General features: G+C 40.4%; 1 protein-coding gene across 5 annotated transcripts in view; it reads right to left on the bottom strand.

Moving 5' to 3' along the window:
- Positions 1 to 607: 607 nt before the first annotated feature.
- rarg (retinoic acid receptor, gamma) overlaps positions 608 to 19,070 on the bottom strand; it is a 116,762-nt gene continuing 98,299 nt past the window's right edge. For 4 of the 5 annotated variants that reach the window (XM_031897206.1, XM_031897207.1, XM_002936633.5 and 1 more), the window contains 7 exons: positions 8,242 to 8,390; positions 6,962 to 7,103; positions 4,168 to 4,331; positions 3,686 to 3,862; positions 2,841 to 3,045; positions 2,520 to 2,678; positions 608 to 1,783 (listed from right to left, as the gene is read on the bottom strand). In XM_031897206.1, the coding sequence (XP_031753066.1) occupies positions 1,593 to 1,783; positions 2,520 to 2,678; positions 2,841 to 3,045; positions 3,686 to 3,862; positions 4,168 to 4,331; positions 6,962 to 7,103; positions 8,242 to 8,390 (1,187 nt within the window). In that variant the 3' untranslated portion in view covers positions 608 to 1,592. The remainder of the gene's footprint in view (positions 1,784 to 2,519; positions 2,679 to 2,840; positions 3,046 to 3,685; positions 3,863 to 4,167; positions 4,332 to 6,961; positions 7,104 to 8,241; positions 8,391 to 19,070) is intronic. The other variant, XM_002936635.5, reaches the window with a different exon arrangement.

Below are 19,070 nucleotides of genomic sequence, written 5' to 3'. Positions count from 1 at the left end.
TCATACTGAAATAAAACTCATCATTATAAGCCAGTCTCAGGGCTAGGCCCCACACTGGTTAAGAGGACTGCAAGTCTCCACACTGGGGTGTGAATTAGTACAAGAGAAAGAATGAAATGTAATGTGTAAGCAGAGCCTATTGCTAAACCTCTATACTGGGATATGAATTAATCTCATGGCTGAGGCACCACACTCCCATATGAATTATTGTGTAAGACACCACCACATCACACTGAAATATGAATAATTACAATCAGGCACATTTTTCCAATAAAGGGACAATTTACATTATTTTTTTCCTATAGAATTCTTCTTTGTGGGAAATCCCATGCTAGTATAACACATCTCTTTACAGGCCATAATAAAGTGTGGGAGCATGTTCCTACTGGGTTTTTGTGAAAGATTATTAAAGCAAGAGTATAGAAGGGTAACAGGAATTTTTCGATTTGACACTGCAAGGTGGGCCAGTAGCCCAAATTACATTGAAATGATGATGACAATCAAACATGACTATGGATTCCATGGCTAGGCTGGGCCCCAGTATGCTTTGCATGGCTCCAAGGTCTAAGGTTACTGCAATACCTAAGATAAGGCAATATACAGGGAATGCACGTATGCATTTAATTTATTGCAAGTTACAAAATTACACAATGTTTAGCATCCTGGGATTATTTTAAGCATCCAGAATTGCCCCCATATGGTCCCATCAAAATGGCTACAAAAGTTCAGTAACATGAAGTATAAATGAATAGGAGTGTTTTGGGGTATACTTTCAGTTCCACCATGGTTAGGTTATACACTGTATTACATTAATGTATGTTATTGTACCAAATGCTGAAAAATGTGTCTTCTATTGTGCAAAATATTTCATACTTCAACGCACATTCAATGATGTCATTGCAAATGATTAACAGGCTTTATTTATAGTCATATGACCTCGTTTCAGCCAATGGAAAAAAAAGCATAAAAACAATGCAATAGCAAATATATTTAATAACGCACATACATACATGTGTGTATATATTTATATATAAATGTGTGTGCTTGTATATTAATATGTATATGCATATGTACACACACACACCGAGCAATGTGCTTCAGACCCATTCAGAGATAAAGGCCGTCTCTCTGCTGCTGGTATTATTCTACTTGAGATGCTTGTGCCATTCAGCTGCAAGACCTTTTATTTCTCTTTTTGGAGGGTCAAAGGTCATCATAATCTTTGGCAAAATGCTGAGGGTGGAGAAGACTCCTTAGAAATATCCAAGTTCTCCTGTAACATCAGGGACTTCTGCGCTTGTACTGCAACGAGTCTTTAGACATTTCAGCTGCCTGACATGGCAAAGGAACGCATAAGAATCTCCAGGGTCCTCAGGAAAAGATGTTAGAACACAGTCTATTCCAGTCAACCTCTTAAAGAGGAAGGCTTTTTGCCTCAGTACATAAGAGCACTATTGAGCCACTAGAATGGTTACAGAACCCTGCTTTGATTTGAGGTACCCCAGAATGCCTCATATAATGGGTAGAACTGATGTGGCTCATACAAAGTGTTTTGGCTTTGGGATATCTTTTCCCCAGTATCTCAAGGACAATTAGGGGGTCTTGGAGCCACTGCTATCTTCTTCTGTGGGACTTCCATCACTACTCTCACTGGAGGGACGCTCGCTGGGTTTAGGGGTCTCAGCACCATCTTCAAAGGCTTCAGGATTCTCCAGCATCTCACGAATCAACGGAGGCATTGGTCCTGGTATCTCCATCTTCAATGTGATTGCTCGCTCAGCACCTGTCACACATTATACATGTTAGAGTCAAGAGTGTCAAGCAAAGTGTTCCAGTACACTGTCCCTCAATCGCTCTTTTGTATATTGTGTGCCCCAATCAAACACCTCACTAGTTACCCCTTGCCAAATTCCTGCTACCTGGTAAATAGTAACTCCTGCTAGCTGTTACATAGTACCTCCTGTTACCTGGTGAAAAGTACCTCCCTCAAAGTTTGTTGGGCTTTGTTACTTCCTACAAATATCCCATGTACCAAGTATTAAAATACGGCAACAATGGGAATTGACGGTGGAAAGGGCAACACATCACTTCAGCTTTACAAAGTTGCGCAAAGTTGCCTGCAGGAGATAACTTTGAGTGACTTCAGAAAGCCGAAGCAATGAGTCTGCCTTTCCACCGGCAACTCCTATTGTTGCCGGTGGAAAGGCATTTCAGTGGTTAGTCGTGAGCGGTAGCAGCGATCTTTTGCGGGCAACTAACTTGCTTCATGGGTCCTTAGCCTTACTACACTGCTTGCTCTTCAAAGCTGCCTGTTAACCACCACTAGTATACTGCTTGCACAGCTCCCCTTTTATCCAGGATTAGCATATTTTTAACCTCTGTACACTCATTAGTGTCACACTGCTTGCTTTTTCTGTTGTTATAGCCATTATTTTATACCAGCCACTTCTTGCTAGCATGCTTTAATACATTAATATATCTACTTAATCCTTACTGGTACTGCTTATTTGGTAAGTTACCTTTTGTACTGATCCCGCGCAGGTCAGTGATTTTCATAAGCATACGAGGAAACATGTAAGGTTTGTCAGGCCTTCGCCGACGAGCATAAAACTTCAGGGCCTCAAGAAGTGGTTCTTGTAGCTTCTCCACTTTCTCTGGCTCCTCTAAATCCATCCGATCTGTTAAGAAATCACATGCAAACCATACCTCTTAAGTATCAAGGAATCTCAAACAGGTTTCATCACATTTCTCGATATTCATATTCACTTTAATTAACTCTCAGTTGGCCTTTAGGCAGGAGCCCTCAGCCAAATTCAAGGAACTTGACAAAGTTGTAATACCTCCACAAATTAAACAGATGGCGCTCAGAAGTCCAGTCTCTGTGTCATCCATTTCTAATGGGAGTAGCTGGTCTGCAAATGCAAAAACCAGGTCTGTAAGAGGCCCAAACCCGGCATTGTGCATCTGGGTACGGTTTAGAGTAAGGCCATCTGAGAAGGTCATGGTGTCTTGTTCAGGAGTGTAGCGTGTGCAAATCCGTAGCATCTGTAATAGAAAATACAATTATTTTACATGCTTGCACAGGTTATTAATGGCATTTTGACTGTAAGCATACCAGACATAAAAATGTATATATTTCCATTGGCATAATAGCCTCTTAAACTTTTCTATATTAAATGGTTACTAAGCTCCCCCACAAAGGTGGTCACATACAGGCAGACATCTAATGGCAATTACTCAGTATATTGGCCCATAGGGTTACTGACCAAAGCAGTTACCCTACCTATGGGTAATGCCACACGTGGCAGCAGGTTTTATGGAACAAGATCATGGTTTGCTTAGATATCAAAGGAGCTGAGGAATGCAATGGTGCATTTGTGGTATAGAGCTATTGGCATTTTACAGAACCCTGTGGTGATCCAGTCCTTGGTTGCCTGTAAGTCATATAACATGCAGATATTTTCTTTTTTTAGCATAGATTTTTATTAAAGAGTTTTTAGAATTAGGGTGGGGGTACAGAAGACAGCAGACATTTTCTTAACCGAGATATGCTTTATGGCTCTATAGCTTTTAACCACTAAACTGATGATATATTTACAGTGGAGGACAAGTCTTAGTTAAGGTAAAGATTAGCTTTATTATGGGCAAATATATTACTGTCCCACAGGCTGAGAATTCTTCTTACCAGAATATCAAGGCAGGCAGATTTCAATAGGGTGATTTGGTCAGCGATGGTCAATGTGGTGAATCCAGGCAAACGTTTGGCAAACTCCACAATCTTAATGATACACTTGGTGGACAGTTCACTGAATTTATCCCACAAGCCCAAGTCCAACTGTACCCTGTGATCAGCACTGGAGTTCTGAAGGAACAGATATACAGCAATTAACGCCTGCTTACTTAAAAGCACACAACATCTTAAGATGTATATCCATTTACATTCACAAGAGATTTGTGTTTTTTAAATCTTAACTGCCATTAAAATCCACTACACACACTTGTGGCTGTTAGTTCAATGAATCAGTAATACAAATGCTGGAGTTGTTTCATCAGAACCATGTTCTACCACATACCAAACAAGAAAGCGAGCCTGCTATGAATAGGATGGTCCGAACTCACAGTGAGACAAGGAGGCTAGTGTTCAAAGCCCGCCGAGAGGGTTCTTACCGTGGTGTATTTGCCTAGCTGGCAGAGAGAAGGAAAGGTTTCTTGATGTGCTTTGCTGACTTTCTGAATAAGCTCTTCCATTTCCGGGGGCATCTCATAGCTGTCTGGTACCACCACCTCCTCTTTTATTTCCTTCTTCTTCTTGTTTCTGTCGTTTCTCACCGCTGTGAAAAACAAAATATGAAGAAAAAAAAATGAATGATAGGGACCCTAGAAACCTACACCCATTAAATTTCCCACCAGTAATAAATGGTCCTTCAAAAGATAGTCACTTGGTAGTCAAAGTGCAAGGAGAGTGAACAAGAGGGAAATAGGTTTATTAGCACTGCTATAAAGGTCATATAGTGAATATATGTGGTTTTGCATAAATAAAACAAATTTGGACTTGCTGATGATACATGTGCTGATCACAGTAATTCATCTGGTGTTCCTTTTGGCTGTGCTTCAGAATTTGAGTGCCTAGTTCGCTTGTCAACAATAATCATACAGTTTGAAAAATAAATGAAAAATGGAACTAAGTGTAATAAGTAATGTAATTCTACAATATACAGCCTATGAGCGGGCACTTTTACCTTCCTGTTTTATTACATTTGCATTTGCTCTATAAACCTGAATCTCTCCTCCTTTTTCATTGGTTTGTTGACAAGACTACAGCACGTACTATTGCTATACAATATACAGTATGAAGAATAGATAAATACATTACTACTTACAATGCTAACTAATAATCTGTAAGCCCTTATAAAAGGAGTATATTTCACTAATTATAAATTCCCTTTTTTTGTATAGTTAGCTCTGAGCTACAAGCTACTGCGTAAATATATTGATTTCACTTTTCCAAAAGTATTACAATTGGATTATTAATTAGAAACTCCTGTAAACAGAAGCAATTCTTTTCTACTTGAATGATTTCCTAGCCTTGTGTCTGCTGTCTAATGCCTGTTGCTAAATGGCTTGTGACCTGGCATTTAACCCTCCAGTGTGACCTCTGTCCTTGCCTGCAGGTGGTGGGGCTGGAGCACAGCGGGGACAGTGATGGATCATGTCTCTGCTCTGGAAAGCTTATACCCTGTCCCCTCCACATACACACATATCAGGCAGTTTTTGCAAAAGGCATAGGTATATCAAGTGTAAGTGCTGAAAGTAAAAGAAATGATTTATTTGCCCATGGATTAATTTATTGTCCCCTAGATAAAATATGGTTGCTCCAGTCTTAAATAAATAGCTCTCCTCACTCTAGTCAAAGAGAGGTGACCCCAGAGTGCCATAACCCTATGTATAAAAGTAGTGATCTACAACCTCAGGATTTCTGGATACTGTAACTTTGCAAAAATCACATGTTTTATATCTACATTGTATGGAAGAGTTCTTGAGACTTTTTGGGTTTAGGCTTCCCATTTGCAGCTGAACATTTGGTTGGGTTCCCATTATCCCATAACAGGCCACACACTTGAAATGGCTCTAATAGACACTATACTATAAGTCTAAAGTAGGGTTGCACAGGCTGGCCCTTAACACATGGGTTGGGCAGCTCGTACTGGTTGTGGGCTGCCAAATTTTGTCAGTCTAGGCCCCCTGCTCTTTCAAGACTTCTGCCCCACAGCTTGGCAACCACTGCAGTAGGTTTTATCCAGTGTTTGGAGGGAGTAGAATAAAGGGCTTTTTTCTTTAAAATGAGAAATCCTCTTAATCTAATGTTGTTATTAACCTGATGCCTAACCTTCTAATGTACCAGTCACTGGCGTATCATGCCGACTCTCTGCGCCAACTATTATATTTTTCACCGCTCTCCTCTCTATCTCCCTTACCCTCCTCCCTTGTGTCCTGACTTTCCTCACACATTTCCTAATGAACTTCCTTTTCACCTCGGGATAAAGTGTGTGGGTCCCTAACAACAGGAAGCCAGGCGCCGGAAACCCAATTATAGAATGAGAAGGGCACAGACGCTTAGCAGGGAGAATGAAGGAGGGGGAAAGGATGGGCACAATGTAAGAAGGGGGTGAGAAATTCAAGAAATGGTGGCAAAAAAGTGTGTAAAATTAAGATTAGACACAAACATGAAAATTTTAAAAGCAAATATCTGATTGGTTCCTGTGGGTTACTAGGCCTGGTGCAAATTCGGTATCTTTTCTTACATCACCCTCTTTGAACTAAATCGAGACCACCTCAAGGCAAAGTGTGATGCTCAAACTGTGGCCCTCCAGCTGTTAGGCTTAAGTCACACACATGGATTAGTAACACCTACTTTTAGCTGGCCAGAAATGGGTTTGTTGTTTTATGGGGGGGTAAGTAAATTATATAGACCAAATCCATTCAAATGGTTTTTGTCTGAATTCTGCACCAAATTCGAGCTGATAAATCTTTACACAGTTATTGCAAACATTATAAAGGGTCAAGAGTATGCCCCATAGTGATAATTTACTTCTTCCCCTAAGGGATGGACTGTTGGTGACATTCTCTTTTTAAATTTATTTTCTTCATTTCTACAGTTAAGGTTTGGGTGCCCCCATCCCATTTAAGTAAAAAATCCCTCTTACTTTGATGATAGCAGTAGGGCTTGATGGCTCCTTGAGCATTTGTTTATACTTCTGTAACTCAGAACCAAGGAGCCTCTCCGTGTAAAGAATCTAGTTACACAAGCACCCAAGGGACAAAATGAGGTGCTGGGATTACAAGGAATGCAGAGTTCACAGTCTTAACCATCTCAAGACAGTTGAAGGAAAAGGCTATAAGCAGCTTTAAACTTTTGTACATTGGGAAGTGCTTAGGATACTGTATCTGACAATGAACTCACCCTCTTTAGACATTCCGACCTGGAAGCATTTCTGCAGTCGGCAAAACTGGCAACGATTCCGTGTCACCTTATTGATTTGGCAGTTCTTGTCCCGGTGACATGTATATACCATATTTTTCTGTATACTGCGTCGGAAAAAGCCCTGTCACAAAGAGGGAAGGGTGTGAGATGAATGGATGGAAAGAAATAAAAAGATATAACACAACTGGAGAGATTAATGAAGTGAGGTGAAGAGTCAGGGATAATAAGAAAAAAGAAAGAAACAGAGGATAAAGTATGAAATACAGTAATAGAACCAGAGGCAGGAAGTCTGGAACTGGAAATAAAGGTATTATAAGAAATAAAGCATTAGAAGGTTGTAGAAATCAATCATAGTACGGGACCTACTAACCAAAATGCTTGGGGCCTTGGGTTGTCAGTATATGGCATATTTCAATAGTGAGGAACAGAATACCTGAAGGAGGATCACATACTCCCAGAAAAAAAAATTGTGCTTGGTGGGAAAGGAAGGAGCCAGGTGGAGAAAACTCTATAAATATGTGCTAAAAAAAATCCCCCCAGTAAAAATGGAAGCGTCAGAGATAGATTGAGGTATTTCTCCATTGGCTGAAATAAGCTTTATTGATTTATCAGAGATAGAACAGGGAAATCCAAAAGGATTTGGTCTTTTTTGGTCTTTGGTTTTTGGATATATCAACATTTTGGCAACTGTTAGCTTTTTAAGCAGTTGAGAGCCATTATGCCTTATGGGGATGTAGAGTTCAGCGCTGCTCAGCAATTATCCATGCCCTTGCTATGCTATTGCATTCAAAGAAAGTATTATTTTCTGCTCTGGAACAAAATGGTAAATATTAAACAACTTGTTTTTTTTAGAGTTAGGGTTGGGCCACCCGAGTTGTAGGCCAAATTGCACTGATACAACTGGATGCCCCCCTGGCCAAGGATCATATTGCAATAGATGCCTACACAGATCATCTAGCACAGTCTGATGCAGTGTTAGTCCCATTGAAATTGCAATTGCCTGATTCCTTTGTTCCAATGCACAAGCCAATGAACTGCCAAGTCAGAGTTGGTGAATCAGCAGACAATGTCAGCTGGTCTCTGGTCAACTTAAGGCTCATATCTCACATTGCTTCTTTGCCAGTTTAACACACAAAAATAAATATAACTGTTGTCTAGGGATTGATAGGAAATAGCAAATTCCAGGTCACTAACACATCAGTTCTAATACAACTTTTATCAGGGCCAGAGAAGCTTAGAAAACAGTTAAGGTGTCTCACCTTGCACCCCTCGCATGAGCTGACCCCGTAGTGATAACCCGAAGACTTGTCGTTGCAGACGAAGCAGGGCTTGTAAACACGTGGAGGTGGTGGTGGTGAGGGTGAACTGGGCACCATTTCCTCCGAGCTGGTACTTTGTGTTTCTACAGCTGAGCACACATAAGAAAAAAAGAGAATGGGGCGTTTAGGAACACAAGAATAAACTTTCTTACAGTCTCTGAAACACAACTGGCCTCCATTGATTATTAAATGCAGGCTAGAGCTATTGAGTTACAGAAGAGCAGCCATCTTTAATTTATGTGTGATTTGTAACAGTGGAAGTATGAGAGAGACTGAGATGCCCGGTGTTTCATTACTTATCCATCTGAGATCTACTTTTCCTTGAACCTGGTCCTTTCACCTCCCAGTCTATTATTACCGCAGCACAACGCAAATACCCTGGCTTGTGCAACACAAGAAGAGACGGGAGGCAGCAGGCCCAGCAATGAGCTCAATCACATTACTGTGAGACAACGCAAGTCGGGAATAGGATTTATTTAAGGCTAAGGAAACACTCACAGGAATATAGGCTGCCCCCACCCGTGTGTAGGCAGAGAGATCTCAATACCTGGAGTCAGGTAGTAAAAGAGAGTTTAAAGAGATGGACATTAATTACATCATCTAAGGCTTCTTAATACAGGGGGATTTTATTATCCCACCCCCCATGTTATTAGGCAAAGCCTTTGACTAAAGGAAGTTGAAATGTGAACATCCAGAGAGACATGTGCTACTAATTTAGTGCAGCCCAAAATAACCAGCAGAGGGGGAAAAGAAGGCAGCCTTAACCCTAATGTAACCCAGCCCCTGCAGCCCCCTCAGGCTGAGAGCGTTCCCCCCGAGGCAGCTTTGCAGATGCTTTCTATCCAAGCTTTCAACACACAGAATTTCCTGTTACATTGCCCTGAATGTGCATTCCAGCATCAACAGGTTAGAGGGGTGGGGGCTCCAGCAACTTCATATCCCCAGAGAGCTGCGGGCAAATGTGAACCCCACAAGACCCCATCCCATACAGCTATGAACCAGGGAGCTGAAATTACCACACACACACACACTGCTTTCCACCTTTCATCTTTCTTTTTTACTTTCATGTTTCTGTCTTGTTAGTGTAATAGACTACTAATAGAGGGACCACTAACATGCGCCTGGTCAGCTGTAATTGAACTACAGATCCCAGCACGTTTTATTGCTATTGCTTCTTATGTATTAAATTTATGGATTAAACATTTGTATCTACTAGACAGTGTCACATGCCCAGAAAACCTGTGTTATATACTGGATCTACTTGATGTGTTTGACTAGTGTGCCATGCTTGCTGTGCTTGTGGCAATTGATTTGTGTGTCACTTCCGCTACTAGACTGTGTTACCGACTGGTGTGCCACATTCAGGCATGGACTGGGATTCAAAATTTGAAGTACATGGAGGCCCAAAAAGACCCCTGCCAGGGATTTGCCAGAACCCACAAATTGCCAGTCTGGGCCTGGCCACATTTACTGTAAGGCTGTGTAGTTGTGTGCTGTTACTAACTGCCATATTCAGTGTAAGGCTCTGGTGCTGATGGGTGTGCTATATTTACAAACATATGTCCATAGTTTCTATATTTATGACTGTATTACTGATGGGGTGCCACACACTACACATGTCACTGATTTATGTCACATTCACTATGTGTCTCTGTTACTGTTTGAGGTGTCCCATTGGCTGCACTGATTTGTTACTGATGGATTTGCTACAATTACTGCACAACTGTGCCACATACTAGTGTATGGCAATGATTGTAGCGTCACTGTGAGCCATTGCTTGAGCCACTATTACTACACGTTTACATGCAAACATGGGTTCTGCTTTATTGGTATTTTATTTTGCCCTATCAATAACCTTAATGAGCCATTAAAATACTTGTGCCCCTGGCACTGTGACATTTAGCTCCCATTACTTCATTAAGATTGCTAGCAGCACTTAGAAAGTCATCAATCAAAGACACAGTGTAGTGTTTCTCTCTCTCTTATTCCCCCTGCTGACATTCACCTCTCTTTCATCCACGCAGCACTGGGAGACAGAGACAAAGTGCGGCAGCACTGAAGAAGGGCTTACATTACAGGGAAGGAAGAAAGAAGCACACAAAGGAGGAGTGAATGGATGAAGACAGCACGGCCTATTATAACACAGGCAAAAAAAAGAAACTTTTTTCTCTGTCCTGCGGGTCTGGTATTTCCAACACCTAGAGATTTATCAATTGACCTGATTGATTGATTGATTGTGTTACAGAGTTATTCCCTTTTAAAGGTGAAGCAGTTTTTTTAGTATAAAAGGTTTTTTAAAAAGCCACCATATAAATGGAGGAATAGCGTTGGGTGCTGACCCAATGAATTATAAGTGAGGTACAGGGCACAGTAACCGATAATCCTGAAAATCCAAAAATGTATTTTATTGACCTTTGCTACAAATGACAATACTGGCTGATATCTGGCAAGAAATATCTGCTTTTTTAATTTTAGAGTGACAAATAAAGGTTGTTCATCTCTAAATATATTTATATATAGTATATTCTGTGACAATATACAACTGGCCTTCACTTTTTAGTTTTTGTGGTTTTCTGTTATTTAGCATTTTGTTCAGCAGCTCTCTAGTATGGTATTTCAGCAGCTATCTGGTTGCCGAATGTTAAATTGTCCTAAGCTATTCTTTCTCCATTGTGCCCCCTCCCAGCTAGAGCTGCAGTGAGTAGTGTGTGAGTTCCCCCTGATAGTCTGCCACTTCTCCGCACCCTTAATTACAAAGGTGTTATAACAAAATACTATTTTAGCAGACTGCTCTCTCCCCCTGCAGAGACTGAGATTAAATGACAACATCTCCTATAAAGTGTATGCCTAAGGAATTTTCTTGCACTAAATAGATATACTTTCCAAATTAAACATTTGGTTAAAGTAGTACAGATCATTTTGAAAAACATTCTTTCTTTTTAAAATACAAAATACTTAGGAAAACACATTTCAACAGATAAGATTTACAGGAAAACTACAAACTGACGTGAAAGCACATATATTAGTCTGAGTCTGTTAAAGGGGTAGTTAACTTTTAGTATGTTATAGAATGGCCAATTCTTTGTGACTTCTCAATTGGTCTTAATTATATATTTTTTTTATAATTTTTGAATTATTTGACTCCTTACAGTGTTCCATTAGGGGTCACTGACCCCACCAGCCAATAAACTATTGCTCTGTGAGGCTACAGTTTCTTTGTTACTTTTTATAACTTGTTTTTCTATTGAGGTACTCTCCTATTAATATACCAGTCTCTCATTCAAAGCACTCAATGGTTGCTAAAGTAATTTGGACCCTAGCAACCAGATAGCTGCTGAAACTCCAAATTAGAGAGCTGCTGAATAAAATAGAAATAATTAAAAACTACAGATAATAAAAAATGAACACCAGCTGCAATCGGTCTCCGGATATTACTCTCTATGTCATGCTAAAAACTTAACTCAAATGTGTGACACACAGCCCAGTTTGTTCTTTTCGTGACAATAAATTACTTATGGCTATAGCAACCAGGGCTTTTATGAGCGCAAAAAAAAGTCTTTGTGCAATATTTGCGCGCTTACCAGTATTTTCAGCTGATTCCTATTTTAATCAACAGATTTTAAACTAATGCCACACATAGCATATTCTCAGCAAGCCAAAAAACGTTGAGAATACGCCCCTACGCTTGAAAAAACTTGTGCCTGCACCGGGAAGCACTGAAAACACTCAGTGTAGGCACATGTAGCCAATATCCGTCAAAAATAGAAAGTCATGCTTTTTTTGACGTATATCAGCTGTGTGTGTCTGCGTATTCTCAATTTGCGTTTTTCACCTTGCCAAGAATACGCTACGTGTGGCATTAGCCTTACAATCTAAGTCCCTATCACACACACACTAGGGTCAATTTTATTAGGCGCAAGTTAACCTGCCTGTATGGTTATGGAAAAAGCTCACAGCAGAGATGTAACAGTCGGTTAAGTGATATTATTCACTGTATGACTATATCTGACTTGCACAATGCTGACCTGGGGAAATCTGTGCTCATATAGTTCAGGCCACAGACAAACAGTTGGGGTTGCAATGAATGCAGTTTCAGGTATCAGAAGCTATTTCTTACAGTCACCTTAATTAAAAAGGCACATTTCAGTAAAGTGCTGCTGAACACATCAGCAGGGAAGGATTAATAAATGACTATCTCTGAACGGCCCATTGCTTAGGCTTCTGTCCTGTCCATTCCATTGTAGGAGTCAGTTTCTTTGGTTCTTTTAATACAGGTTTGCCTCCCCCGCCCATGCTGGCATGCAATTACTATGTAAAACAACACAGATTGGGCATACAATGCACTGAAAGCTGCCTGATTTTCACCTCTTTAAAGATAAGACAATAGCTCATATTCCATCAACAGCTCCTTCCCCCCACTACAAACACCTCTGTCCTGCAGCATTTGAATTTCTCAGCAGGAAGAGTGGAACCTCCATTCTTTGCTCATTTATACACAAAGCAGTGTCTACAGAGAATTGCTGATTAAGATCTCCCCTTCTTGGGTCTATTTACTTGGAAAGACAGAAGTGATGAGGTGAGGTTTCAAAGACACATCTCGCCCCCCCCTGCAGGTTCTTCTCCAGTTTCAGTGGCCAATACCAAACACTAACAACTGCCATATTTACAGTCTGAAATTAAATCATGTCATTTAGGTCATAAACTCATGCCAAGCCTAGTCCCATTTGCAAATTTGCAACACTGCCATCGCGGTAGGAGTTGCCCCCTTAATACCAGCCACATATTGAACAGGCATCCGGCATGGCTAGTTGGCAATTAATTTAGATGCATGCTGCATGGCTGGACATGAATCAGTTCAGTCTTCAGCATTGATCTAAATTAATTGCTAATTAGGCATGCAGGACGTGTATTTAATATGTGACCGGTATTAAAGGGGTGAGGTGGCAACTGTACGCGGGGAACAAGTCACAAGCACCCTTTTTACCACATGTGAGTAACCACCTCCTCTGCCTAACTCTTCTTTAACATGTGCCTGCCTTATCTATCATTTGCTTCCATTGTTGCTGAAAAAAAAAAACGATGAAAGAAAGGAAGAGGTGGAGGCATCCACTGGAATGGGTATAATCACCGGAGATTTTCAGCAAAGCAGTTTCAGTTTTCACTGTGAGACTCCAGTTACAGTCTAATTTGCCCAGGCCCAGGCAGCAGTTTAGCTATACCCATACTAGGGCACTGTTTGGTTTAATCTATAAGAAGTTATTATAGGTACTTTTCCCATAGTCGCCTATTTTATACAAGTATCTTGTTGGAGACTCCAATCGTGCCCTGTGTTGTTATATGTCATGAATGAGACAAATGCAGGGTTCTCTCCTGGAAAGAAGGGGTTAAAAGCTACTTCTACCTGAGGGACCGGTTATGTTGGTTTTCAATTTGGCCAGAGAGGGGTGTTTGCATTAGAGAGGGAGAGCTCTCCCCCCAGGTGTTGAAAAGATTTTCAGCTTAGCCTTGCTAGAACATTTCACCTATTGTCAGTGAGTGAAGCCCTATAGAGCATTCCAGATACACACACACCCAAACACAAACATACAGGCATGCACTGGAACAGACACAAACATGCACACACACCTTACGGAGCACGACTACACCCAGAGACACATTCACACATGAACCATATTCATAGCTCTGCAAAAAGACCTCAAGCAACAAGTCAGTTGGTGATGATCCCATGGGCCGTGACTGTGTGCTCCGAGAAACATGGATATGTAACACAGCTGCTGCAGAACTACAACTCCCATCATCTCAGCAGTAGAGCCCCCAAATCCCCTAAGCACCTCATATACATTTACCCTTTCTTTTGAAGAATTCTGCCCATTTTGTGTTTGCAAGAGGGGTAATTTTGCTGTAAATTTTGCTGGTATAAATCTACATTATGCATGCTAGTACTGGTAATCACAGCAACAGATTCCACAAATACACCAAATACTAATCAAAAATGGTGTTACAAGCTGGGACCTGCTCTCAATGCATCCTTCTGAAGTGCAGGTCCTCTTTGTACTTGTGTGTTATTTGCACAAAGACAGAGGAAAGTCTTACTGTTAAGCCTATTGAGATGTAAGGCAAACGGGGAAATTTGGGGGTGAGCCGCATTAAACAAAAACTACATCTGTGACATTGAAGGATTCCCACATGAAACACTGCCCGGGATTACAAACAGCTATGGACAAACATATGCCGCATCTCAGAACAATGGGCTTGCTGGCCAATGACAATGATGTACGACTGGAGCGAGGGATGGGGAATGCTGGAGCTAGGCTTCTCCTCTACTGATGACAGGTTGAAAAATTCATGGCTATCCCATTTGCAGCCCTCCAGCTGCTGCTGAATTAAAAAGGCACAGCTAAAGGCTCTTGAGGGATGCTGTGAACTCTAGTTCATTAAAAGCTGGATGGGTGCATGCTAGATACATCAAGCCTAAATGATAGATAGATAGATAGATAGATAGATAGATAGATAGATAGATAGATAGATAGATAGATAGTGGGACTACCAAGTGACCGCAGTAGGTGCTAGACATGAACAGGCCTGATGTAGAAGAATGTATGGCTGCTGAGAACTGCATTGAGCCATGAAACCAATCTTTTCTCAAACAGGGATGCACTAAATCCATCATTTTAAGATCTGGGTCAGAACTAAAATGAATTCCCAAAGATTTGATCAAAACCAAAGCCTAATATACATACTGACAAATATTGGTGTGGATAAAAAATTGTTGCCTTTATTTATCCAGAGCTGTGGAGTCGGAAGCAATTTTGGGTAAGTCAGAGGTAACATAAACTCCATAGCCCTTTAAGGCTAATGCCCCAAGGAGAGATTAGTCGCCTATGATAAATCTCTGCTACCGCGGGCAACTAATCTCCCCGAAATGTATTTACACAGGCAACTAAGTGAATCACCAGTGGAAAGGCATATGTGTTGTTTTGTTTTGCAAAGTTGTTGGAACTTGCCTGCAGGCATTGTGCGACTTTGGAAAAACTAAGTTGCATGTATTTCCACCTGCGATTCACTTTGTTGCCAGTAAGTAGAAGGGCATTTCGGGGAGATTTGTCACCCGTGGTAGCAGAGAGATTTATTGCGTGACACTATCTCCCAGTGTAGACTAAGGGTTCGAATCCAGTTCAGCTCAGCTAAATCCAAATCCAATGGAATTTAACCAAATCCTGGATTCAGTTCAAACCCACTCTCAAAAAGACTGCATTGGGCCATCAGTGTGATGTGATCATTGTGCTAAGGGCACAGCAACTGTATCAGCCCTATTTACTCCCCACTTAGCCAAAACAGGTAAACTGGCTCAGTGAGGTCTACTGCTAATGTTAGGTATGATCTAAGAACACAGGTGAGAATGTGATGGAAATATTATTACAGAGAAAGTGTCTGTAAATATGGACTATAAAAATGCAGGAATCCTTTATGTTAGCAAGACCTTATCAGGTATAATGGGTTTTTCATTTGTGTATACAATGATTACACAATATTTTCTTCTTCCTTCTTTACAGATAGTGCTTAGCAGATTTACAGGCAGCCACCGGCTGACATTTTGCCAGATAGCATCATTTATAAGGGTTGGTATTTAGCTTAGCTGTGTGTATTATTTTATTTACTATATGTTTGTTTGTTTTTTAAACATTTTTATGATTTTAAACTACAAGGCCCAGCTAAACCAGTCTTACTGAATAGAAACACACACAGAAGTATGAAAGAGCTCAATAACAGACGTAACACAATAGCTATCATTTACTTGTATCCCATTTTGCAATAATGATACACAATAAAGATGTCTAAATTTAAAAGCGTAATGTAATGTATAGAGGATTTATATACATGACATTGTGGGTGTAAACTCTCCCTGCTCCTTAGGTCCAAGTTTATGGAAATTTATTAACTGTATATTTATGTGTGTAAATTGACCTATCGCCTCTATAATTCTTTATGGTAATAAGCTGTAAGTCACCACTTGTTTCAAATATTTAGATCCAATAACCTCAGTGCAATTATTATATACAATCTAGACTGTTTTTACTTTTGTAAACATGCAATGATAATGAAGAATGGTTTAAGCCTTCACAAAACATGCACAGAATATATCAGAAATAAAAGAAGTGGTTAATCTTTGTTCATGCTCTGCATTTCCTGAGCGTGGCAGTTGCTTCAGATGTATACGCATTAGGGTGTGCCGGCAGGGCAGAAGTGTGCATTGGCACAACACTAAGGGGGTTATGTACTAACCCAGGAGTAGTAACCCACAGCACCAATCAGCAGCTAGAATTTACTGGTCACCTGTTTAAAAGGAAACATCTTATTGGTTGATAATGGCTACTGCTACTGGGCAAACAGTGCTTTTTATTATGTTACGGGCAAGATGTTTATGCCCATTTCTGATCTAGGTGCATGACTGGAATCAGATTAACGATCACTGAAATACTTAGTTGTGAGGCTTACACAGAAAACATTGCTGTGATGTCCTTTCTGATATCATGGGGATTTGCCCACCCCTGTAGCTTCTAAACTCTAGTCTAAAGGAAGTAACTGGCTTGCTAGTGGGGCTAGCTGTATGAGACTAAGCCATGCTGAGTAACCTAGAGCCAATATATACCCGACATTCAGAGAATATCATTGGTAGTCGATTAATGGGTCATATTATGAAACTAATGCACAGCTACAACATTTCCATTGAAAACAAGTCATTAGTGTCCATTTAATAAATCAATATGATATGCTGAATGGTCACAAAATAACAACAGTCTTGACAAAAGACCTTCAACAAGTATATTAGTGCACTGTTAAACTAGGTTTCCCAACTCCTTAGTGTTGTGTATATGTATGTCTGTATGCACTTGAATCAAATATCTGCCGTTATATAATACATGGCAAAGCGAAGAGAGAAAAAGGTTTTATCTTTCCAGCCAAAAAGTACTGATCTCCACATGCATATCTTGAAGCTACTACAGTGGAATTAGAAACAATTTAAGTGGTCAAACCCATCATCCACTGCCGACTGGTTACATGAAATATCTAATGGGAGGCTCTTTTGTAGTAACAGTTTAATTATATTCATCTGCAGTGACCTTGAATATAACACGCGTGGCTCTGCTCTGATGTGACACTTGTGGGGTTAACTCGGGTCAGCGAGAACTTACTGAATTAATTAACAGTTATGATCCTGCCTGTCACATAAGACAAGCATTCAGTGCCAGTACTATGGTAGATATACCCATTTGGAGCCTGGGGTAACCAGCTTATTGGAAGGTACGGCAATGGGGGCTGCACCAAGCAAAATGAATCAAAACCAGAGAACTGCTTTTCTTTTTATGGTAATAGTGAGAGTTTTCTTATGACTGATAACACCACAGACAACCTTAGTAAGATACATATTTTTTTGCTACTGAAATATAATATAATTAAATCTTTGGATAGGTAAGGTTAAATGAAAATAGTGGGTCAGTGGACTGATAGCAAACTGGACACTGGAACCAAGGAAAATCAGGAACATATCATGTCTCTTCAGCCTAAAATGTAATTACCTCTGTATACAATGCTGTGTAACCATGGGCAACCATTTATTGGAGAGTTGTAAAAAATAAATGAATAATTGCCCAATATTGCTTAGACCAGCTTCGGTGGTGCAAGGTAAATTCCCTTTTCAGCCCTTTAATAAACCACCATTAAATACAACCTATAAAATGAAACTTTTGGGCTGGACCTAAGATCCTACAACCTTATTATAATCAGAAAGTAGCCACAAGAAAACATTATTAGGGATGGTGGTGAGTTTACTCAAAGAAAACTGCCAGCTTATACAGGACCTGCACAGTCATTCCCAACTTGTGAAGCTGGCCCAGAGCTTTTAATGGCTGGTTGGTGGGAATGCCTTTAAAACTATGATAGTTTGTGCTATGCCAGAGGTAGGCTGAATGGTCAAACCATTTATTTTACAGTGGCCTAAAGCCTACCACATGATAAAGCAGACAACAGGTCAACAGTATAGTAGCCCTGGAAAAGTAGTATGTCCAGTGAGATATTGCAACAACCCCTTTTGTTATTAGAGCAGGAAAGCTGGCAATGTTGTCAGATCAGTCGCCTAAGGGTGGTGTTAAAATCTAGAACACTGCAGTAAAATAACAGGATATTTCCGTAGTAAAAAGTAGATAATGCAGCCACACAGAGTCTCTTCTTCCGTTTTGTATTGTCCCAATGTATGAAGGAAGGAGAGTTTTCAGCAAATTCCTTAGATAACTCCCCTGTCTCACCCCCACCCCCTTTTTTGTGCACACAACATGCACTTGACATCATTAAAGTTTAACTGGATCACAGAATAAGGGCCCTAAGTCCCTGCAGTAATCCTCTTCCCATGACAATAAAGGATCCATTACAAAAGGCTGGCTTGCCCCTTTCCTGCATATCTCACTGTAGCTCTGCTGAGTCTGTACTTTTTGGTGACACATTGCTCACAGAAATCCACAATCATACAATGGGCCATGACATCTTCTGCTCCTTTGTTGGCTGCATAAAGCTTTCAGTTTGTCAGTGTTAGTTAAACCGAGCCAGAATTAGACACTCTCGTAGACATAGAAAATACATATATCACACCACAAAAATAACCACATTACAATCAGTTCTGCACACTCAGAGGAAGTGTGTATAAACACATGCAGTAGCACAATAAAAGCAAATACAAGTTATGCATGGGCAAAAAAAGTTGGAAGAAACATTGC

This window comes from Xenopus tropicalis, chromosome 2, assembly GCF_000004195.4.
Source record: "Xenopus tropicalis strain Nigerian chromosome 2, UCB_Xtro_10.0, whole genome shotgun sequence".
Taxonomy (NCBI): domain Eukaryota; kingdom Metazoa; phylum Chordata; class Amphibia; order Anura; family Pipidae; genus Xenopus; species Xenopus tropicalis.
Note: the sequence above shows the minus strand (reverse complement) of the source record. Positions and strands in the feature narration are given on the sequence as shown.